This window comes from Cetorhinus maximus, chromosome 26 (assembly GCF_964194155.1).
Source record: "Cetorhinus maximus chromosome 26, sCetMax3.hap1.1, whole genome shotgun sequence".
Taxonomy (NCBI): domain Eukaryota; kingdom Metazoa; phylum Chordata; class Chondrichthyes; order Lamniformes; family Cetorhinidae; genus Cetorhinus; species Cetorhinus maximus.
In genome coordinates this window covers 33430462-33454551 of record NC_135904.1, presented here as the reverse complement: position 1 = coordinate 33454551, position 24090 = coordinate 33430462, and the positions used below count along the sequence as shown (strand labels likewise).

General features: G+C 46.1%; 1 protein-coding gene across 1 annotated transcript in view; it reads right to left on the bottom strand.

Moving 5' to 3' along the window:
- Positions 1–3113: 3113 nt before the first annotated feature.
- Positions 3114–24090, bottom strand: part of stard5 (StAR related lipid transfer domain containing 5) — a 24826-nt gene continuing 3849 nt past the window's right edge. Inside the window, exons 2-6 of the mRNA XM_078530473.1 lie at positions 22718–22767; positions 20933–21065; positions 16071–16188; positions 15669–15762; positions 3114–4880 (exon numbers count right to left, since the gene is read on the bottom strand). Coding sequence (XP_078386599.1) covers positions 4733–4880; positions 15669–15762; positions 16071–16188; positions 20933–21065; positions 22718–22767 — 543 coding nt within the window. The 3' untranslated portion in view covers positions 3114–4732. The remainder of the gene's footprint in view (positions 4881–15668; positions 15763–16070; positions 16189–20932; positions 21066–22717; positions 22768–24090) is intronic.

The window sequence follows — 24090 nt, the reverse complement described above, 5'->3', positions numbered from 1 at the left end:
CCTAAAAACATTCTTAGAGGAAAACCGAAAAATGGTACCAGTTTAAAAGGTAAAAATACATAAAGCTGCCTCCATCACTCACGACCACTACCATCTAGAAGGACAAGGGCAGCTGACACATGGGAAGTTCCCCTCCAAGCCACTCACCATTCTGACTTGGAAATATATCGCCGTTCCTTCACTGTCGCTGAATCCTGGAACTCCTTCCCTAACAGCACTGTGGGTGGCACAAACACCATGTGGACTGCAGCAGTTCAAGAAGGCAGTTTACCACCACCTCCTCAAAGGCAATTAGGGATGGGCAATAAATGCTGGCCCAGCCAGCGACCCTGCATCGCATGAACGGATAAAAATAAGGTTGATGTTTTGCTAACTATTCTTTGAAGAGGTTTACAGGAGGCAAGTATCGAACAGAAGTTACAGCAGCAAAGTACTTCATCGGGCTGTGATTTTCTCTTGCTCTTTCCCAAAATGAAATTCTACATTGCATGATTGAAGAGCAACATGGAGTGTGTCACTGTTCAAACATAGCCTCATTACTTGCTGATATGTGTGCCAAAATAATAAAAACCATTACAGAAAACAAATAATCCTACAAACTGTTCTGTGGGACCATTATAAAATATTTTGTTCAAACAATGGCACCTGCGAAAGATCCAAAAGGTCATTCAACTTGTAAACTAGAAATTAAAAAGGAAATACACAAAGGGGAAGCTGATGGTTTAACAGTTATTGAATCATTCTTAGTTCCTCCTCCACCTCGATATGTTTCCTCACTATGTAAAACAAGGGAGGGACAGTAGGCCATTCACCCCGAGTTTGTTTGAGCACTATTTGAGATACAGATCAGCCACACCCTAAACTCTATTTACCCTTGTTGATTCTGTAACCCTCAATGTCTGTAACTCTTAATACCCTAACCTAACATACATTTATTTCAGTTTTGAGATTTTCAAGTGACCTAATCACAAGTGCTTTGTGAGAATGTTCCGGATTTCCACTACCCTTTGTGTGAAGTGCTTCCTGACATCACCATGATTGGCCTGGCTCTGGACACAACCATTTGTTGTGGACTCTTCCACTAGAGGAAATAGCTTCTATTTACCCTATCAAATTCTTTAAATCATCTTCAACACTTCAATTAGATCTTCTTTTAATCTTCTATACTCAAGGGAAGACAAGCCTAACCCCCCCCCTATGCAATCCATGCTTATGATTTAATTCTCTTTAACCTCAGTATCATTCTGGTGGGTCTGCACTGCATCCCCTCCAAGGCCAATATTCCTGTGGTACAGTGCCCAGAACTGAATGCAGTACTGCAGAGAGGGGCATCTAACCAGAGCTCTGTATAGTTCTTCCACCCCTTTGAGGCAAAGGTCAATATTCCATTTGCTGTTTTAAATATTTTTGGAATTGTCTATTAGGTTCTAGTGATTTCTGTACTTGAAAACCTAAATCTCCAATTCGTAGCTTCCCTCTCTCTTCCTCTTTTGGCTTTTTCCATGATATATGGGGTCATCAAAATGCCGGTTGATCCACCCTTCACATCAGCCATTACTTTTGGATTTGGCAGGTGTTTTATAGCAGGATGTGCTTCCTGCTGTTAATCCTCTCCTTTATCCAGGCTGGGGGCTGGCATCAATACACAGTGGCCAACAAGCCCTAGAATGGGACTCGAACCCGAGCGCCAACTGCACCACTCGCACTCTCCAGGTCCTAGTTATCATTTGAAAATACTTTTAGCTCCAATATGGATGACTTCACAATTACCATCACTGAACTCCATTTACCAGCTTTGCTCACTCTTTCAATGTTCCCTTGCAACTTTTTGCTCCCGTCTATTCTAGGCGCCTTCAGCAAATTTAGATACAGGATAGTCCTTCTCCCATGACATTTATAGTGAAAAGTTCAGGGGTGGATGGATGGGTGAGGGTAGCACCACCACTGGTCACATCCTGCCAACTGGAGTACATACTTCTTATCCATTCCCTTATCTCCCATCTCCTAACCAATTTCCTACCCATTCCAAGTAGTTGATTCCAATTCCGTGTGCTCTAATTATTAACAGTCTTGCGTGAAACCTTATTGAATGGCTTCTGAAAATGTTTATAAATTATATTCATACATTCCTTTATCTATCACATTCGTTACCACCTCAAAACTTGAGGGTCAAGATCTTGGAATTTCTTTATGCCACTGTGGGAGTACCTTCGCCACACAGACTGCAGAGGTTAGAGATAGCAGCTCATTACCACCTTCTCAAGGGCAATTAGCAATAAATGTGGCCTTGCCAGCGCTGCCCACAGAGCATGAATAAATAAATAAATCTTGGAAAATCAATTGCGTTCATTGGACCTGACTCACCCTTTATAAGTCCATGCTGGATGTGGCTGTACCTGATTAGTTCAAGTGCTTAGTCACCCTGTCCATAACAACAAATTCTAGTAACCTCCACGCAACAGGCAATCAGCTTCTATCTTCCTGGTTTATTTCTCATACCATTCTCAACCAATGGAGTTATGCTGGCAATTTTCCAATCAAAGGGAACAGTTCCTGAATAGAGAGATTTGGAAGATCATGACTAAAACATCGACAACTTCCTTATTTACTTCATCTAACAGCCTGGGGTAGAAACCATCAGTCCTAGATTCGTCTATCTTCAGTCTCATTACTTTCTCCATTACCTCCTTTGAATTATTTACATTAATCTCGAACTTTATCCTCATTCTCCATACCAAACACAAAGGCCAAAAGTTGTTTGGAAAGTGGTTTTAATTTTCTTGTAAACAATTAATTTTTTAGTGACGGCAGAAGTAAAAGTGCATTTGAACTTTTTTTTAAAAAAAAACAATTTATGATACTAATTGCTGTTATAAGGAAGGCCAGATTTCAGATCAGGCAACAAATACAGCTCACCATCACACAGTTCCTGTCACGCTGAAGGAGTACCCAAAGTTAAAATTTGTTTGGGCAATTCCTTCCTCAACATTCTGTAGATTTCAAAATGGTAGACTGGAAACCAAATGCATTTGTTTCAAGACTTTTAACATGTTGTCCAAAAAGCATTTTGATACTGTAGCAGGATTTTTCAACGGTTGTAATCAACAGTCAGGTTTGAAAACATCGAGAGAGGAATTTTTAATGCATCTTTCCAGCATGAATTGCCAAGCACATACTAACTTACAGCACATGGACAAGTTTCTTCAATTTGTGAAGCTATGAAAGGAGGTTCCTTCAAATAAATAAAGCAATTTACCAATAATACAAAATCCAACATCATAACCCATTATAAAAGTGCAAGTAAAAACAAAAATCAATCTCAGATCACAATTATATACTAAAATTTCTTAGACCCCCAAAAAACATTTATATTAAAAGTTGAGAGATGCTTTTACATAAACATATTAACATACAGTACACAGTTAACAAGGAGCTGTGCGAGCATCATATCACTGGCCTAACTGTGTACGCAAAACTAATGCCCATTCTAAACTCTGGTGCAAGTTAAATTTCCCTTTTCATTAAAAGGTAGAATTTAAAATTCAACCAAAGTCCATATACTTGGCATATTTTACAAACAGATCCCCATTCCTTAAGAAACAGTTTAAAGGGTTGGGGTTAGTAACTTAAAGGCAAAGAATTAAAATAAATAATAATATATACAACACTAGGACTTAGCACTTGGAGAGATGCAAGACTTTAATATATTTGCACAAGTGGACATTTTCTTGCATGGAATATTTCTCCACAAATATAACTAGATTGTTTTTACCATTTACATGCAAGGTAGCAAATTACTGGAAAGCATGTTGCTTGGAGATGAATGTGTTCCATAATGTGCTTACAGCATCGTCCTCTGTGGAGCCTTCCTGAAGAAAACCATCTTGGTAGGTGTCCAATATTGGTGATTGGCGATCAAATACTATAAGTTTATCGCAGCAAGGTTCCAAATAAGAGTACTATTGTGTTTTTGGATGGACTAATGCCAGTATTTACGAATGTGTGCAGAAGTTAGGCCCCCGCTCTCTACCTTTCAACACCAGTTACGCTAATTAATGAGCTTTACGCAGAGGATACTGCTTGCTCTGTGACTCTGTACATAGTTCAAGTTCTACTCCAGGATAATGCCTAAGAAAGTTGCAAATCAAACTGTGCAAATGTTCTTGTAATGACAGGAAGTTTTGAAGGATATGTTGTACTCCAATGGCCGTATACTTTGCTCTCACCCATCCCTCCCATTTTACAATCTTCCAAGATACTGATCTTAATTTAAATAAGGGGCATTATTTGCTGAAAATCCCTTTGTGCTCTAAACAATTAGAAAAATACAAATATTTATTATTCATTGTTGGGCAAGTTATTAATTTTAGCTTAGGACTAAAAAGATATATTAAATCTTAGCACAAGAAATTTTCAATTAGGTATCCAATTAATGGAAAATATTTAAATACTTCTATTTTAAACAGCCCGTTTTTGTTTAAATTTATCAATGCCAATACATGTAAGCTCAATCCTTCTTGGTCCTCACTTTACAATTCAAAGTTTTCCTATTTCCTTTCCACTGATCAATATTTCTCCTAAAATAATTGTAGAAGTGTTTTCAGTTTTAAAAAGTGGAAAATTAAGTTCAAAAATACTCTCAAATCGAAAAATAAGTAACAATGTTGAACGCAGCACAACTAAACCAGGGGTTTGTAGGCAAAGGGGTAATGAGAAGATGGAGGGAGGTTCATCAAGCTTTAAAAGTCTTCGCGGCTTTTGCCAGATTGCTGTAAAATTCAGCCATACTAGAGGGAAAGAAAGAGTCCAACACTGATTGTGGGAGATACCCACCAAGGTCAGTCTGAAAGAATGTGGTCAAGCGAGTCTTCTGTGGCTCTCTAAAAAAAATGAAAGATAAACATATAAATTAATCTGAATTTGCTTGCTGGCACCCACTATACAGCCTTGCTCTGACACTTAACGTTCTTCCCAAGGAAAGCTCCATGCAAACTAATCTCCCGAGTTTTCTGCCTTCCTTACAACCTCCTTTACTCAAGGTGAATAAATTGAGAGCACTAGCACTCTTCAACTGTACTGATGTCATAGAGCAAATTTTCAATATCATATTTTGCTGATGATTCAATAATATCCAGAACAGCAATCTTACACGGAGAGTGCTCCTCCTGTCTGGGCACGTTTCCAATTTCTAACATGGTTTGAAAGACGGCAAATATTTCTCAAGGATAGAAATTCAGAACATTATCGACTAGTTGGATCCAATCAATTGCATTTGTGGCAGTTTCAAAGCGGCTTGCATGTACTGGTCCATAACTTTGGGGCTGGTATAAAGATGCCAAATAGTTGGCAAATTCAGCAAAATGGCACTTTAATCACATTATGACTGCCATCATTTATTTGATTTCAATAAGATGCTACGGTTAATCTGTCACCCATCACAATTAAGATAAACATCAACACAAAAATAAGAAGCACTCAGCTCTTGTATACTCATTAGAAAAACTTGCACCAGAAGGGAAGTTGACGTGTGTACAAACATAATTACGGAATAAAATCTGCCAAGCTTAGATCATTTGTTATCCCCATTATTCATATGCTTGGTGGAACACATGTGTAACAATGGAAACAAAGGCAGAAATGTTGATTTAAAAGCAGTTACTGATTTCTCTGAGCAAGTACTACAAACTGTCTGTGCTACATTGCTTGCCCATGGTGTACCACTGTAATTTGGGCCTTGTGTTACCTGACCTGTTGTTTCTGCAGGGGTGCGGGATACTGCACCTCAGCAGCTACAGACTGTGGTCAAGATGGTGGCCCCATGGGCCATCGATCTGGTCAGGAGGAAATGATTGCCGCTCCTTTGACCTGGGTGTTTCTCTGCAGGGAAGCAACCCATCATCACCAAAGTTGAGGTGGTGGCAGGAGGTCATCTCCTCGTAGCAGACGTAATGTTAAAACGCTCCGGTTAATTAATGTGCACTCCTTGGCTGTTAATTAATGTGCACTCCTTGGCTTTAAAGACCAAGGGGCTGGTCGTTCTTCTGCAGCTCCCACTGCTGCTGGCAACATCCAGGCTGGTCATTCTAGGTGGTGACTTCAGTTGCATCATTGATGCGGCTGGATGATCCAACAGGGCCGACAACAACTGGATGCCACATCCAGAAACAGTAAAGACGCCAAGCTGTGTGAAGTCTTCGGCAACCCTGAAAATGGGAGTGCAGGTAGATACATATGATTGAGGACAGACAGGTCTGTCTGTTCCAGGATAAACTTCCTGTTTGTGTCCCACACATTCACAGCCAGAGCCAACATCATCAAGTTGGTGTTCTTCTCCAACCACTGCCATCTACTGCTCCACAGGGAGACCAGAGGTTGGCAGGGCAATATGGAAGTTGAATTTGAAACTGTTGACCCCAGAAGAGATTTAGGAACTCAAAGTGGATTATAAAGGTTGGAAAACCGTGAATCCCGTGTCCCCAAAGCACTGATGGGAAGCAATCAAGGTGAAGATCAAGAGGTTCAATCCTCAAAGATATGCAGAAGGCGAGAGAGAGACTGAGGGAAATGTCTCGACACCAGAAAAGCTTGTAGAATCTGCTTGTGTAGTTGATGGGGATCAATGTCAAGGGGGATCTGCAAGAGTTGAGGAGTCAGCAGGCCTTGCTCTAGCCTTGGAGGCCTTCAAGGTCATCTTCTGATTCAAAGTCCACTCCAGAGAACAGGATATGATTTTTTTTAAGGTTTTTTTTCTTTCAAAAGGTACAAAGGGAGAGCTCTGCGGTCAGCAGCCTGAGGGACGATGATGGCTCAGAAACATCATCGCAGTTTTACATATTGAAGATTAGCAAAATTGTTTTATGCCAGGCAGTTTGACGTGATGCCAACTAACAGCATGGCCTTCCAGTCCTTCCTGTTCCTCTATCAGTGAGGTCTTCCATGACAGCAAGTGGGAAAGTCTGGACAAACCTCTAATTCTGAAGAAGCTCACAAAGGCTGTTAGGTCCTTTGACATGAATAAAACTCCCAGAAGTTATCGGCCAAGTTGTATTTGGCTCCATGGGACTGAATCGGTCTAGACCTGCTGGAAGTGTACAAGAGTATGCTTCTAGCCAGCAGCATGTCAGAATCCATGATTCCATGAAATTTATCTACAAACAGAAGGGGGAAAGGGAGAAAATTAGAAATTGGTGGCCCAGTTCACTGCTGAATGTGGACTACAAAATTCTGTCCAAAGTCACTGCGAATTGGGTCAAGTCTGCTCGGGAGTTGGTGATCCACCTTGTGGTGGTGTAGCGGTAATGTCACTGAACTAGTAATCCAGAGATACAGGCTAATGCTCGAGGGACAAAGGTTCAAATCACATCATGGGAGCTGGTGGAATTTAAATCAATTCATAAAAATCTGGAATTAAAAACTAGTGTCAATATAGTGACCATGAAGGCCCATCTGGTTCACTAGTATCCTTTAGGGAAGGAAATCTGCCATCCTTACCCGGTCTAGTCTACATGTGACTTCAGGTCCACAGCAATGTGGTTGACTCTGAAATGACCTAGCAAGCCACTTAGTTGCATCAAACTGCTACAAAGCCTGAAAGGAATGATCTCCCTCCCTAACAGCACCGGGTGTGCCTACATTACATGGACTGCGGCAGTCCAAAGCAGCAGCTCACCACCTCCTTCTCAAGGGCAATTAGGGATGGGCAATAAATGCTGACTAGCCAGTGACACCTACATCCTATGCGAATAAATAAAAAAACCCTGACCAGACCTGAACTGTATCCAGCAGGAAGACTTCTCATTGGTGATCATATCTCTGAGTAGTATGCAGCTATGTGTAGGGCAGGGGGTGGAAACCTACCTCATTAGCCTGGATCAGGAAAAGGTCTTTCATAGAATATCACACACATACATGATGGATATGCTCTCCAATATGAGGTTTGGGAAAGAGAATCCGCAATTAGATCCAAGTGCTCTACACAAACATCAACAGTGCAGTTTCAATCAATGGGTGGGAATCAGAGATCTTTCCAATCAAATCTGGAGTCAGGCAGACTTGGCTTGGCTGGTGGTGAGAAGGACTCTCCCTGTCAGATCCTTCATGCACACCCAGTGTCTCAGTGCAGCCACGCATTGCCCTCGGAACAGCCGTAGCGGGGAAGAGGCTGTTGTCCACCTCCTTCTGGCATGTGCGTAGCAATGAAGGTTTGGAAAGAGATGCAGTGATTTTTGTCGAAGTCCATCCTGAGCAGTTCCATGACACAGGACGCTCTGCTCTACAAGCTATTGCCAGAGACTAACTCCGAGACAAACATCACTTGCTGCTGAAAGATGCTCTTTGATCTGCCTGAAATTTGCTCGTCTTCCAGTGTAAAGAGTTGTCCATGGCCAAATGTTACAGGCAGGTACATTCCAAGGTCCGAGACTGTGTGCTGAGCCATGCACTAAAGCTTGGGGCAGATGCCACAAAGGTTCAATAGGGAAAGACCACAATCTAAAGTCTTACAGTTTATAGTATACAGGGGACGGGAAACTGGGTAGAACTCCTCGGGCTGTATGTTTGACATGGAATGCAGGTTGTAAATATCACATCTAATTGCAATTGTACTGAGGCACCTCAGAGTGGAACCTGCTGTATTGGGAAAAAAAGAATTTTATTGCACTTTTGGGAATGTAATTTAAAAAGCTATGGAATGGACTTTTGCAAATTTTATGAATAAAGTATATTTCTGGGGAAAAAGAAATTGGGCCTTGGGTGTGCAAGATATTTCAGGGCCTTTTCCAATACACCCTCAAAATGGTAGAAACCCTGCATCTTCCATGCTCGTTGATTCACCAAATTGTGGAGCTGTAAGCATCTCTCTCCCCAGAGTACACGCTCAGTATTATTCCATTCAACAGTTGTATACTTTCTGGTACAGTAGTTCTCTGCCACTCAGTTGGTGCAAATTTTTTTTGTGTGGACACTATCTGCAGGGACCCACAGATGTGGTCTTGGGTGCAGTCAAAAGCAATGCTCGCATACGGGCATTGAGAAATTGGCGCTAATTATACATGGAGTTAATAAAGCGTAATGACTGCTGTAGAGTAATGGGTTAATGGTTATGTTAATGAGACCATGATGATATTAATGATGTAACGGTGACATCAGGGGTCAGATGACCGAGGAGCTCCAAGAGAAGTAGGTGCAGAATAGTCTGTGACCTGATATCATGTGCTTACTATGGTGCCTTGTAAATAAATAGCTTTAGCAAAACTATACCGGCTATCTCAAGTCACTTGTAGACTAAGTCAAACCTCTCCAGAGGCCACGGTTTAAGAAACGAGTGAAAACCTGGTACAGATCGATTTCACAGCACTGAAGATCAAAACTGAAAAGTTCTGGAGCGAGGGGTCAGATGCTCGGTGTCGGTAACTGCCGAAGAGCCATTACCCCTTCCACAGCCTTTCCAACACATCGAGGATCGGCAGCAAGGGGCAACCACGGAAGCTCTGGAAGAAACAGTTCAAAAGATACTGAACGGCTCCGGGTTTTCTGAGGAAAACCTCAGAAATATTAGGTCTGTACGCCTTTATACGCGGGTGGAACCATAGTTGAGGAGGTCCTGCGGCAGCAAGGCGTCAAAGGGACCTCAGCATGATACGGCGCGGTTATGGGGGCCTTCGGCAAGTCTTTTAGCCCTAAAAAGAACTTAGTTATAGAAGGAGCAAGATTCGATCGGGGGGCCAATGGCTGGGCACATCCATTGATTCCTCTATCAACAATTTATATCAATTCCCTAGTACTTGCAGTTACAGAGCTTCCAAACATGGGTTTACTCGCAGCCACTGTGGCCAACGGGCTCAATGACACGCCGTTGGGTCTTTCACAATCCACAGGCGGTTCGATTTTAGAGCTGCAGGTGGATTTGCGACAGCAGACTCGGGGTGCAATTGGGGGTGACATCGAGGCTCGGGAGGGGTTGATCCTGTATGTAGGTCCAAAGTCGGAAGCCCCGCCCACCGAAAAGCCTGAGTAAAAGCATGCCAAAACTGCCAAAGGGCAAGGGAGAACCATTCCACCTATTTTAAAATGTCCCAGAGGCAGCGCTAAAACACAGCACTGTAGCAGAACTTACCCAGGGAGGGGAGCCGAATGCTTTCGCTGTGGCAGGACCGGACATTTTAAACAGGTCCGCAGATTTGAAGCATAATTAAAAGGAACAGAGAAAGAGCCAGCTTTTCAATTCTCTGAAATAGAGCCAGTGGAAAATAGGGAAATTAAGGATCAAGAGTTCCTGAGGGAAATAAAAGACCCCAATAAGCAGTTCTGGTCTGTAATGCTGGGTGTCAAAGGTTATAGAGCAGAATTTAAGCTGGATAAAAGCAAAATACTGCGGATGCTGGAAATCTGAAACAAAAACGAAAATTGCTGGAAAAACTCAGCAGGTCTGACAGCATCTGTGGAGAGGAAGACAGAGTTAACGTTTCGAGTCCGTATGACTATTCATCAGGACTAAAGAGAAATAGAAATGTGGTTAAATATAAGCTGATTAAATGGGGTGGGGCAGGTGGAGCTGGATAGGGGGCCAGCGATAGGTGGAGGCAAAGGCGAGATAGCCAAAGGTGTCAGAAACAAAAGGGCAAAGGGTTGTTAACGGTGGTGATATTAGCTAAAGGATGTGCTAATGGTGACATTAAGGGTAGAAAGCAGGATAAGCAAATGGCAGATGGCCCTAATGGGAGTGGGAGTGGGGTGGGGGATCGAAATAGGCTAAAAGGTGGAGATAAAACAATGGATGGAAATAAATTTAAAAATAATAATAGAAATAGGTGGGAAAAGAAAAATATAAATATAAAAAATATATAATAATAATTAGAAAAAAGGAGAGTGAGGATGGAGAGAGAGTTCATGATCTGAAGTTGTTGAACTCGATGTTAAGTCCAAAAGGCTGTAAAGTGCCTAGTCGGAAGATGAGGTGCTGTTCCTCCAGTTTGCGTTGAGCTTCACTGGAACATTGCAGCAGGCCAAGGATGGGCATGTGGGCATGAGAGCAGGGTGGTGTGTTGAAATGCCAAACGACAGGGAGGTCAGGGTCATGCTTGCAGACAGACCGAAGGTGTTCCGCAAAGCGGTCACCCAGTCTGCGTTTGGTCTCTCCAATGTAGAGGAGACCGCATTGGGAGCAGCGAATGCAGTAGACTAAATTGAGGGAAGTGCAAGTGAAGTGCTGTTACACTTGAAAGGAGTGTTTGGGCCCTTGGACGGTGAGGAGGAGGGAAGGGGCAGGTTTTGCACCTTCTGCGGTTGCATGGGAAGGTGCCGTGGCAGGGGGTTGAGGTGTAGGGGGTGATGGAGGAGTGGACCAGGGTATCCCGAAGGGAATGGTCCCTACAGAATGGAGGGGGGGGGACGTGAAAGGAAGATGTGTTTGGTGGTGGCATCATGCTGGAGTTGGCGGAAATGGCGGAGGATGATCCTTTGAATGCGGAGGCTGGTGGGGTGATAAGTGAGGACAAGGGGGACCCTATCATGGTTCTGGGAGGGAGAGGAAGGTGTGAGGGTGGATGTGCGGGAGATGGGCCGGACACGGTTGAGGGCCCTGTCAACCACTGTGGGTGGAAAACCTCAGTTAAGGAAGAAGGAAGACATGTCAGAGGAACTGTTTTGGAAAGTGGCATCATCAGAACAGATGCGACAGAGGCAAAGGAACTGAGAGAATGGGATGGAGTCCCTACAGGAAGCGGAGTGTGAGGAGCTGCTAAGCAGGGCAGCATGTTCAGGCCTTGATCTTGTACAAAGGGCTGAAGAGGTAACAACAGAGACATTTTTAAAGAGTGAATTTCCTAGGTTACTCTGGGGTCGATGAAAGCTCAAAAGTGAGTATTATATCACCCTACTCCAGATGCCAAACCCCGCTGTTTATTTACCCCAAGGAGGGTATAACACCTTCTGATTGAAGTCAAAGAGCAAATCGACAAGATGCTTCCACTACCTCAGAGTGCAGTGGATGCCGGGACGCTGAATAAATTTAAGGAGGAGATAGACAGATTTTTAATTAGTAACGGGTTGAAAGGTTATCGGGAGAGGGCGGGAAATTGGAGTTGCGCCCAAAATGAGATCAGCCATGATCGTATTGAATGGCGGGACAGGCTCGAGGGGCTAAATTGCCTACTCCTGCCCCTAGTTCTTATCCTGCTACGAAATGGTGCTCAGGTTTAGTTAACAGTCCCTAAATCTAGGGCAAAAATCAGGCTCTGTGTTGACCTGACAACTATAAATAAAGCTGTCCAAAGGTCTCCCGTTTTACGAAGCTGGATGCCCAGGGGGTTTTGGCAGATTCCCCTTGACTAAGAATCAAGGTTGTTAACTACATTTATTACTTCCTTTGGTTGCTTTTGTTTCAATTGTCTTCCTTTCAGTGTATCATCTGCACCAGAAATCTTTCAATGCACTATATCCAACATCCTTGAAGGCATAACCACGTGGATAATTTACTTATCCATACTGCTACTAAAGAAGAACATAACCATAGAGTCCGAGAGGTTTTAAAAGTGCTTCAACAAGCAGGCATCACCTTGAACGATAAGTGTTAATTTGGGAAGCCCACCATTAGATTTATAGGTCAAATTATCCACCAAAAAGGGCTAACAGTAGATCCCCAAAAGACCGAGGCCATTAAAGAGTTTCTGCAGCCCAAGAGTGTTGCAGACATCCAGCAACTTTTAGGCATGGCCAACCAGGTGGGGAAATTTATTCCACAACTATCCACCGTTAATGAGCCTCTAGGAGACCTGCTGAGGAAAGGTTAACAGTGGTTTGGGGAGTGGACAGGATAATGCCTTTCTCAAAACCAAGGAGTTGCTAGTTTCATGCACATTATGACCTGAAACTGCCACAACATTAGCAGCTGACCCATGGGGATTTGGAGCAGTTCTGCTGCAGATCAGGAGGATGGCAGGAGAAAACCAGTTTACTATGCTTCTTGGTCATTCACAAAAATGGAACAGCGGTATACAACAACTGAAAAGGGAGGTGCTAGCTGCGACCTGGGCTTGTGAAAGGTTTTCCGATTACTTGATGAGCTTGCAGTTTAAGATTGAGACAGACCATAAACCTCTGGTCGCTCTTCTGAACTCCAATGAGATTGCTAAGATGCCACCAAGGATACAGTGTTCCTGCTAATGAAAGGTTCGTAATCCCAACAGTGATGAGAGAAGATATGCTCCATAAGCTCCACACTAGTCACTTAAGCATTACCAAATGTAGAGCACAGGCACAACCACCAGTATGGTGGCCTGGAATTTCAAAAATCTATCACAACATTTATTTCCATGTGCCATACTTGTGCCATTAAGAGCCTGAACCTTTGTTACCTTCGCCAACCCCTCCTGGCAAAGGCTTGGCATGGATCTCTGACTTTGGAGGAATAGTCTATCTTCTGGTCATCACTATTATTCTTGTTGGTTGGAAACCAGCAGACTCCATGCCACAACCGTAAGAGTGGTAGTAAAAGCTCTGAGACACTCTACCCATGGCATTCCAGATGAGGTAATGTCAGACAATGATCCACAGTTTGTGAACAGCCATTTCTGCTTATTTGTGGCAGAATATGGATTCCACTATGTTACCAGTTAGCCACACCATCCACAGGCGAATGGTGAAGCACAACACGGGGTCAAAAGCCATCAAAGTATTGATAAGAAAGAACAATGACCTAGAGCTAGTCTTGTTTAACTACAGACCCATGACATCAACAAATGGCTTTTCGCCAGCCAAATTATTGACGGGTTGAAGGCTGAAAACCCAACTTCCTTCACTCCAATACCAACTCAGACTCAATGTAACTTTACACGACCATGGCCAAGGAAGGTTCCATGAGCAGATACACAAAGAGAGGCAGTCTGCTTGGTATAACTACTGACATAGGGCACGAACAGTGCCCACATTAGTACCAGGCCAAAAGGTCTGGATGAGAGAGGACGCAAGGTGCAGTCATATACCAAAGCCAGCAGCCATGGTCATAGCTTGTCAACACACCCCTCGGTATTTTAAGACAAAACAGATGCTACAAAGGGCCAATCCTTCCAGTTTCATCTTGACAACACTGACAACTCAGCCACAACCGAAAAAACTCCCAAAAATGCTACTCAGATTCAGGAATAGGGTGTATCCCAGCAAACACAACTGAGGACACTCAAGGGGAGATCAGGGAGAGTTGTCACAGCACCTGGCAGGGTCAACCTGTGATGTTATAGGGATAGGTGGCAGGAGTGTAAATAGTTTAACAAAATCATTTAACAGTTTTGAGATTATGCTTGGTGGGGAGCTCATGTACAGCAACAGGTTAATGGTTATGTTAATGGGACCACGATGATATTAATGATGTAACGGTGACATTCGGGGTCAGATGACCGAGAGGTTCCAAGAGAGCTAGGCACAGAATAGTCTATGTCCTGAACACCATGTACTTACTATGATGCCTTGTAGTTTTAGCAAAACTACACTACCTCAAGTCACTTGTAGACTAAATCAAACCTCTCCAAAACAGTGCTTTCCAACTGTTATGGACAAATGTCATATCAAATGTGCCACACAACAGGGAAAGGAATCTGTCACTTCTACCTCATTAGGCCTATTTGTGACTCGTCCACACGATCTCCAACTCTTCATCCCTCAAAAGCGATGTCAGGTCACTCAGTTGTCATGACAAGTAATGATAACGAATGTCAATAAGCTAAGCTGTGGCTAAGAGGTCCACAGCTTTCTCTCTGCTTATTATGCTAATATCTGGGCTGTTTGTGCTGGCTGTAGCCATGAAAGCAAGTATTTGTAGTTGTAGTAGTTGAAAACAAGTTTATCTTGGATAGTCTTCTCATGGAACAGTTTCATACGTCCGTCCAGCATTTTGGCTGGTTGAGAAGGCATTTAGGTGGCTTATTGTTCCAAGGCAAGTGTGCTGGCATGTGGGTTCATGTGATTGGCACCGATCACATTCATGAATAACCAACACTCATCAGCTATGGTTTAACATTAGTCATTTCATTGAATTCAGGGATATTATAAAGATAAATTCACACATGTTTGCATGAGTGTCATGTGTTGGATTTATAATTAACAGGACTGTGGTCACCCACAACTGATGTGGAGTTATAATGCAAAAAAAAATTAAAGACTGATTAGCTGAGAAATAAACCAGTTTCTCAGAGATAAGAAGAAAGACTTGCATATATTCACACTTTTTGTGGCCTCAGGACATTCCCAAGCGCTTTATAGCAAAGGAAGTACTTTTCAATGTCCTTGTGTAATGTAGGAAATATGGCAGCCAATATGTGCACAAGAAGCTCCCACAAACAGCAATGTGACACTGATCAGATAAGTGATGTTAATTAAAGGATAAGTACTGGATAGGAAAACGGGGCTAACTTTCCTTTGTAATAGTGACATGGGACCTTTTACACCCACTGAGAGGGCAGACGAGCTTTGATTTAATGTGTCATCCGAAAGATGGGATCTGAGTGCAGCACTCCCTTAGTGCTGCATTGGAGCATCAGCCTGGAGTTTTGTGCCCAAAGTCTCTGGAGTAGGATTTGAATTCACAACCTCCTGACTCAGGCCAAAGTGAGCCATGACTACCACTGTGCAATAGCCAGTTGCAAAAGAAGATCGAGATACGTTAAAAGAACTCTTACCCTGGAATGGGAGCACAGAAACATCCACAGGGATGGTTGAATCCTCTCACATAGTGAGGTTTAGGGGGACAGTTAGGGTGTTCCACATTAGTAGCTGTGAGGAAAACAGAATAATGTAGTCACTTCAAACAACGATAACAGAATACTCAAACCACATGGGAACATAAAAATGGTGCAATGGAGAGCTTACATTCTGATTTCATTGTTTAACTGTAGAGCCTCACAAAATAATCTCACTATTGTACGAACCACATCATTTCACAAATTCAATCTTACATTTAGTGTATTTAATATATAATTCAAGGCAAGTTTTTCACATTTCTGCATTCAATTATAGCCTACATTTTCATTACAGCAGAGTGTGTGTGTGAGTGTGTGTGTGTGTGTGTGTGTGCTAGTTACCATTTGAGGATATCATCCCATCTTCATACTGTTTGATTAAAATTACATCCACAAAATCCCTTGGAGAGATTATGCCCACAGCTGCTGAAGGTGTAACAGTCCTGCAGACAGACACAGTCTAGAGGGAGAGAGTACAAACAATCTTAACACAAATCCAGCATTTCATTCATCATCCATTTTTGCTGTGCAACGGCAGGAAGTGAAAATGACAAATGCTTTTTGCATATTCCCAGCTGAATTTTCAAACAGGGGATCATGTTTCTTGAAACATTTGTCTTTATCTGCCAATTTTTTTGGGGAGAGTATGATGCAAAGTACAATACAATATTAAAACAAAATACTGTGGATGCTGAAAATCTGTAACAAAATCAAAAATTGCTGGAAAAACTCAGCAGGTCTGACAGCATCTGTGGAAAGAGTTAATGTTTCGAGTCCAGGTGACTCTTCTTCAGAACTAAAGAGAAGTAGAAATGTGGTGAAATATATACTGTATAAGGGGAGGTGGGACAGACGAAGCTGGATAGAATGACAGTGATAGGTGGAGGCAAAGGAGAGATGGCAAAAGATGTCATAAGCAAAAGGTCGAAAGGGTGTCGATGGTGGTGATACTGGCTAAAGGAGGTGCTAATGGTGACATTAAGAGTAGAAAGCAGTGGGGACGGGGGAGAGCGGGCTGAGGGGTGAGGATGGGGGAGAGCGGGCTGAGGGGTGAGGATGGGGGAGAGCGGGCTGAGGGGTGAGGATGGGGGAGAGCGGGCTGAGGGGTGAGGATGGGGGAGAGCGGGCTGAGGATGGGGGAGAGCGGGCTGAGGATGGGGGAGAGCGGGCTGAGGATGGGGGAGAGCGGGCTGAGGATGGGGGAGAGCGGGCTGAGGATGGGGGAGAGCGGGCTGAGGATGGGGGAGAGCGGGCTGAGGATGGGGGAGAGCGGGCTGAGGATGGGGGAGAGCGGGCTGAGGATGGGGGAGAGCGGGCTGAGGATGGGGGAGAGCGGGCTGAGGATGGGGGAGAGCGGGCTGAGGATGGGGGAGAGCGGGCTGAGGATGGGGGAGAGCGGGCTGAGGATGGGGGAGAGCGGGCTGAGGATGGGGGAGAGCGGGCTGAGGATGGGGGAGAGCGGGCTGAGGATGGGGGAGAGCGGGCTGAGGATGGGGGAGAGCGGGCTGAGGATGGGGGAGAGCGGGCTGAGGATGGGGGAGAGCGGGCTGAGGATGGGGGAGAGCGGGCTGAGGATGGGGGAGAGCGGGCTGAGGATGGGGGAGAGCGGGCTGAGGATGGGGGAGAGCGGGCTGAGGATGGGGGAGAGCGGGCTGAGGATGGGGGAGAGCGGGCTGAGGATGGGGGAGAGCGGGCTGAGGATGGGGGAGAGCGGGCTGAGGATGGGGGAGAGCGGGCTGAGGATGGGGGAGAGCGGGCTGAGGATGGGGGAGAGCGGGCTGAGGATGGGGGAGAGCGGGCTGAGGATGGGGGAGAGCGGGCTGAGGATGGGGGAGAGCGGGCTGAGGATGGGGGAGAGCGGGCTGAGGATGGGGGAGAGCGGGCTGAGGATGGGGGAGAGCGGGCTGAGGATGGGGGAGAGCGGGCTGAGGATGGGGGAGAGCGGGCTGAGGATGGGGGAGAGCGGGCTGAGGATGGGGGAGAGCGGGCTGAGGATGGGGGAGAGCGGGCTGAGGATGGGGGAGAGCGGGCTGAGGATGGGGGAGAGCGGGCTGAGGATGGGGGAGAGCGGGCTGAGGATGGGGGAGAGCGGGCTGAGGATGGGGGAGAGCGGGCTGAGGATGGGGGAGAGCGGGCTGAGGATGGGGGAGAGCGGGCTGAGGATGGGGGAGAGCGGGCTGAGGATGGGGGAGAGCGGGCTGAGGATGGGGGAGAGCGGGCTGAGGATGGGGGAGAGCGGGCTGAGGATGGGGGAGAGCGGGCTGAGGATGGGGGAGAGCGGGCTGAGGATGGGGGAGAGCGGGCTGAGGATGGGGGAGAGCGGGCTGAGGATGGGGGAGAGCGGGCTGAGGATGGGGGAGAGCGGGCTGAGGATGGGGGAGAGCGGGCTGAGGATGGGGGAGAGCGGGCTGAGGATGGGGGAGAGCGGGCTGAGGGGTGAGGATGGGGGAGAGCGGGCTGAGGGGTGAGGATGGGGGAGAGCGGGCTGAGGGGTGAGGATGGGGGAGAGCGGGCTGAGGGGTGAGGATGGGGGAGAGCGGGCTGAGGGGTGAGGATGGGGGAGAGAGGGCTGAGGGGTGAGGATGGAGGAGAGAGGGCTGAGGGGTGAGGATGGAGGAGAGAGGGCTGAGGGGTGAGGATGGAGGAGAGAGGGCTGAGGGGTGAGGATGGAGGAGAGAGGGCTGAGGGGTGAGGATGGAGGAGAGAGGGCTGAGGGGTGAGGATGGAGGAGAGAGGGCTGAGGGGTGAGGATGGAGGAGAGAGGGCTGAGGGGTGAGGATGGAGGAGAGAGGGCTGAGGGGTGAGGATGGAGGAGAGAGGGCTGAGGGGTGAGGATGGAGGAGAGAGGGCTGAGGGGTGAGGATGGAGGAGAGAGGGCTGAGGGGTGAGGATGGAGGAGAGAGGGCTGAGGGGTGAGGATGGAGGAGAGAGGGCTGAGGGGTGAGGATGGAGGAGAGAGGGCTGAGGATGGAGGAGAGAGGGCTGAGGGGTGAGGATGGAGGAGAGAGGGCTGAGGGGTGAGGATGGAGGAGAGAGGGCTGAGGGGTGAGGATGGAGGAGAGAGGGCTGAGGGGTGAGGATGGAGGAGAGAGGGCTGAGGGGTGAGGATGGAGGAGAGAGGGCTGAGGGGTGAGGATGGAGGAGAGAGGGCTGAGGGGTGAGGATGGAGGAGAGAGGGCTGAGGGGTGAGGATGGAGGAGAGAGGGCTGAGGGGTGAGGATGGAGGAGAGAGGGCTGAGGGGTGAGGATGGAGGAGAGAGGGCTGAGGGGTGAGGATGGAGGAGAGAGGGCTGAGGGGTGAGGATGGAGGAGAGAGGGCTGAGGGGTGAGGATGGAGGAGAGAGGGCTGAGGGGTGAGGATGGAGGAGAGAGGGCTGAGGGGTGAGGATGGAGGAGAGAGGGCTGAGGGGTGAGGATGGAGGAGAGAGGACTGAGGGGTGAGGATGGAGGAGAGAGGGCTGAGGGCTGAGGATGGAGGAGAGAGGGCTGAGGGCTGAGGATGGAGGAGAGAGGGCTGAGGGCTGAGGATGGAGGAGAGAGGGCTGAGGATGGAGGAGGGAGGGCTGAGGGGTGAGGATGGAGGAGGGAGGGCTGAGGGGTGAGGATGGAGGAGAGAAGGCTGAGGATGGAGCAGAGAGGGCTGAGGATGGAGGAGAGAGGGCTGAGGGGTGAGGATGGAGGAGAGAGGGCTGAGGGGTGAGGATGGAGGAGAGAGGGCTGAGGGGTGAGGATGGAGGAGAGAGGGCTGAGGGGTGAGGATGGAGGAGAGAGTTCATGATCTGAAGATGTTGAACTCAATGTTAAGTCCGGAAGGCTGTAAAATGCATAATCGGAAGATGAGGTGCTGTTTCTCCAGTTTGCGTTGAGCTTCACTGGAATATTGCAGCAGGCCAAGGCACTAAAGATTGCAGAAACCTAGATGTAATTTGTGCTTGAAATTGCTCAATCTTCTGTGCTTCCTGATTTTGGATGAATTGTGCTGAAACACCATGCCAATATTTATTACAGAGGCCGACAGGCAGGCAAAGATTAACAGCCAGGGCTTAGGGTATACAGGGGATAATTTCAAACTCTGCTGATGACAAAATTCAGGAGAGCAATAAACAGTGAAGTAGCAGACTTCAGGGTGAAATGAGCAGTCACCTGGCAGATGAAATTTAATGCAGGTAAGTACGAAGTGATGCACTTGGAAGGAAGGTTGAAGAGAAGTAATATAAACTAAAAGAGCTGCAGGAGCACAGGCCTGGGGGTGTACAAACACAAATCTTTGATGACAGAAGGTCAAGTTGATAAGACAGTTAAAAAAAAACATACAGGGTCCTTGGCTTTATAAATATTGGCAGAGCACAAAAGCAAGTAATTATGCTAAACTTTTATAAATCACAAGGCCTTAGCTGGAGAATTCTGGGCACTATGCTTTAGGAAGGATGTCATGACCTTGAAAGGATGCAGGGGGTACTTACTAGAATGATACCAGGGACGAAAGACTTCAGTTATGTGGAGAGACAATAGAAACTAGGTTGTTTTCCTCAGAGCAGAGAAGGTTAAGGGGAGATCTAATGGAGGCATTTAAAACCATGGAGGCATTTAAAATCATGGAGGCATTTAAAATCATGGAGGGTTTTGATAGAGGAAATAAGGCAAAACTTTTTACACTGGCAGAAGAGCCAGTAGCCAGAGCACACAGGTAATTGGCAAAAGAACTGGAGGTGAGCGGAAGAGAAAAAATGTACACAGTGAGTTATGATCTTGAATGCTTTGCCTGAAAGGGTGTTGGAAGCAGAGTCAATAATATGTTTCAGAATTGGATATAAACTTGAATGAGAAAAAAAAAGTAGGGCTATGGGGAAAGGGTGGGAATGGGATTAATTGAATAGCCCTTTCAAAGGTGGGCTGAATGGCCTCCCTCTGTGGTGCGAAATTCTATGAAGGAGGCCGGTAGGACCATGGGGCTGAATTTTTCTGGTCTTCACAGAAGATGGGTTTGGAGGCAGGACCAAGAACTAAATTGAAAAAAACTCATGTTAGGGATCCCACTTCGGGCCATCTTGCCAGAGGTGGGGTCAACCTGGAACTAGCTACCCACCTGGCTGTGCTAATGTCTGATATGATTACACTTTTTTGGCATTTACAAACTAAATAAGCACCTAAAAATCATTTAAAAAACCTAATTCTTTTTTGCAAAAGTAAATCACCAAACTTACAGCATCAACGGCTGCAATCAGCTCGAATACTTTTACATTTTTGTCCCACTTCACTCTTAGCCCATCGGGCACAGGTTTTAGACACTCCCAGACAGCCTGTGGCGTGGCTTTGATTATCCCTTCACCTTTGTACCTGAATCAGGGACCACAAGAAAAAAGGGAAAGTATTAGAGCGGTAATTAACTATACCGATAACTAATGGTCACTTTATAACCGGCAGGTAATGCAACCTTTTTGCTAAACTGTTAAACCTGCAGCGGGAACGGAAGGGGCAGATGGGATTTTCCTGCAGTTGAGGACAAGATACATCTTTGGCACTGAGCACAGGAATCTTTAATCTGCACCCAACCCATGTTAACCTCATACTTCTGCGTATCACATTGAAAAGAGCAATCCACCTTAATTCCTAAAATTAAGCCAGGCCGGAATTTTCACTCTCAGCTCTGCAAACCTGGCCTGGGAGGAACTACCCCAGCAAGTCGGATTTTTGTTGCCGGTGGCGGGGACAAAAATGGGAGTCGTGGTGGGTGACCCCCCAGATTGAGTGTGGGGGCTGCCAGGTGCAGAGGTGGGCTGAGCAGAAGGCCTGCCTCAGTACAGCCAACATGTGTGGAAGTTTTTTTAATAAAAAAAAATAATAAAACAGCCCTCACCACCTAGGATGGGGGCGGGGGCGACAGGCGTTGGGAGAGTCATTTTTAAAGGTTTAGTTCCACAAAATTAAATACTGTACAACTCTCAAAATTATCATTTGAATTTAAATCAGCATATTAATAGCAGTCTAAATTTTCAAGCCTGTCAGGAAATGGGGGAATAAGGGGCCTGGAAATAGGAGAAGCACCAGGGCCTATGATTTCTCTCCCTTGCTCTGCTGGGATGAAATAAAATTAAGTTCTATGTGTCTACTGCAGACTTTATCTAAAATAAACAAATATTCATAAAAACCCATTCACTACATTTACATTGGTTCAACTACCTAATTCCGTATAAAAACAAACACTTCATTGAAGTGCTTAATACCTTATGAAAACAAGCACTGGAATTCATAGTCCCACTTCAGGACTCTATAACCACTTGTAGCTGTCAATCAGACTGTAAAATGGCAAGCACCCCACTGTGATAATGGAAGGTCATTCAGCACCAATTCAGTAATGTTAACCCTCAGGTTTATGTCAACAGAGTGAAAAGTTAAGCAATGATTTTTTTTTGTTTAAAAAACACCTGGACAGCTTGATAGTTGCTTTTAGTAGGTGCTTTTGACAGTTCCAATGGGTTCATGCACATTCATGCCCAGCTTAAACAATCCCAAAGGACACCTCACCTCCCCAAATGTGTCCCGGGACATTTTCCAAAGACGTGTTCCTCCCTCTCCGAAAGAGTGCCCCACCTCACCAAAGGGCTTTGCAAAGTGCTCCTAACGGACCCAATCTGAACACGTCATGTTTCCCACTCATAGCTAATAAAAATCAGACAGCTGCAGTTTTATATGGAAAACTTTCTTCACGAAACCCACGTGCAAATTCTGACCCGCCCCCATTCCCATCCCCTGCGGAAATAGGAGGTGTCATATTTGGGGGCGGGTCTTTTAGGTTTCAGCCTCCTTTGCCATTTTGGCAACAATGGAAAACCTCTGTCATTGTAAAAATCCAGGCCCCAGTGTGCGGTCCATTAAATTGTTAGTTTTAACAAATAGTGCAAGCTACCTCACAGCCTACTTTGTCAGAACTGTTCTCATAGAGGATTGTTCCTTAAACAAACTAAACGTACACTCATCTCCAAACTCACAAGTTTCCAGAATATTCTGATGATGGCCTCCAGGAGACACAAACTTCATTCTACCAATAAAGAGGAAAAACAGGTTTAAGTGATTAAACTTTACATTTTGCAGTCCCTTCAAGCATCAAAGAGTGAGAATGTCAAAGCAACAAATGATTCAGGATTACCTTCAGTAGTGTTTAAGGGGCCCGAGTTGCGTGCCATCAATGGAGCACTGATATCTGAGGGGTGTAGGAGCACTGATATCGGAGGGGTGTAGGAGCACTGATATCGGAGGGGTGTAGGAGCACTGATATCGGAGGGGTGTAGGAGCACTGATATCGGAGGGGTGTAGGAGCACTGATATCGGAGGGGTGTAGGAGCACTGATATCGGAGGGGTGTAGGAGCACTGATATCGGAGGGGTGTAGGAGCACTGATATCGGAGGGGTGTAGGAGCACTGATATCGGAGGGGTGTAGGAGCACTGATATCGGAGGGGTGTAGGAGCACTGATATCGGAGGGGTGTAGGAGCACTGATATCGGAGGGGTGTAGGAGCACTGATATCGGAGGGGTGTAGGAGCACTGATATCGGAGGGGTGTAGGAGCACTGATATCGGAGGGGTGTAGGAGCACTGATATCGGAGGGGTGTAGGAGCACTGATATCGGAGGGGTGTAGGAGCACTGATATCGGAGGGGTGTAGGAGCACTGATATCGGAGGGGTGTAGGAGCACTGATATCGGAGGGGTGTAGGAGCACTGATATCGGAGGGGTGTAGGAGCACTGATATCGGAGGGGTGTAGGAGCACTGATATCGGAGGGGTGTAGGAGCACTGATATCTGAGGGGTGTAGGAGCACTGATATCTGAGGAGTGTAGGAGCACTGATATCTGAGGAGTGTAGGAGCACTGATATCTGAGGAGTGTAGGAGCACTGATATCGGAGGGGTGTAGGAGCACTGATATCGGAGGGGTGTAGGAGCACTGATATCTGAGGAGTGTAGGAGCACTGATATCTGAGGAATGTAGGAGCACTGATATCTGAGGAATGTAGGAGCACTGATATCTGAGGAGTGTAGGAGCACTGATATCTGAGGGGTGTAGGAGCACTGATATCGGAGGAGTGTAGGAGCATTGATATCTGAGGGGTGTAGGAGCACTGATATCGGAGGAGTGTAGGAGCATTGATATCTGAGGGGTGTAGGAGCACTGATATCTCAGAGTTGGGAGGGTGAAGCTTTGCCGGAATTTGAAAACATGAGAATTAAAAAAATCTATGAGTTGTTCAACTGAGAGCCAACATAGGTCAGCGAGAACAGGGTCAATGAGTAAATGGGGCTTGACGCTTAGGTTTAGGATGAAGGCAGCAAAGGCCTGTCCCTCCCTCTAATACACCCCACCC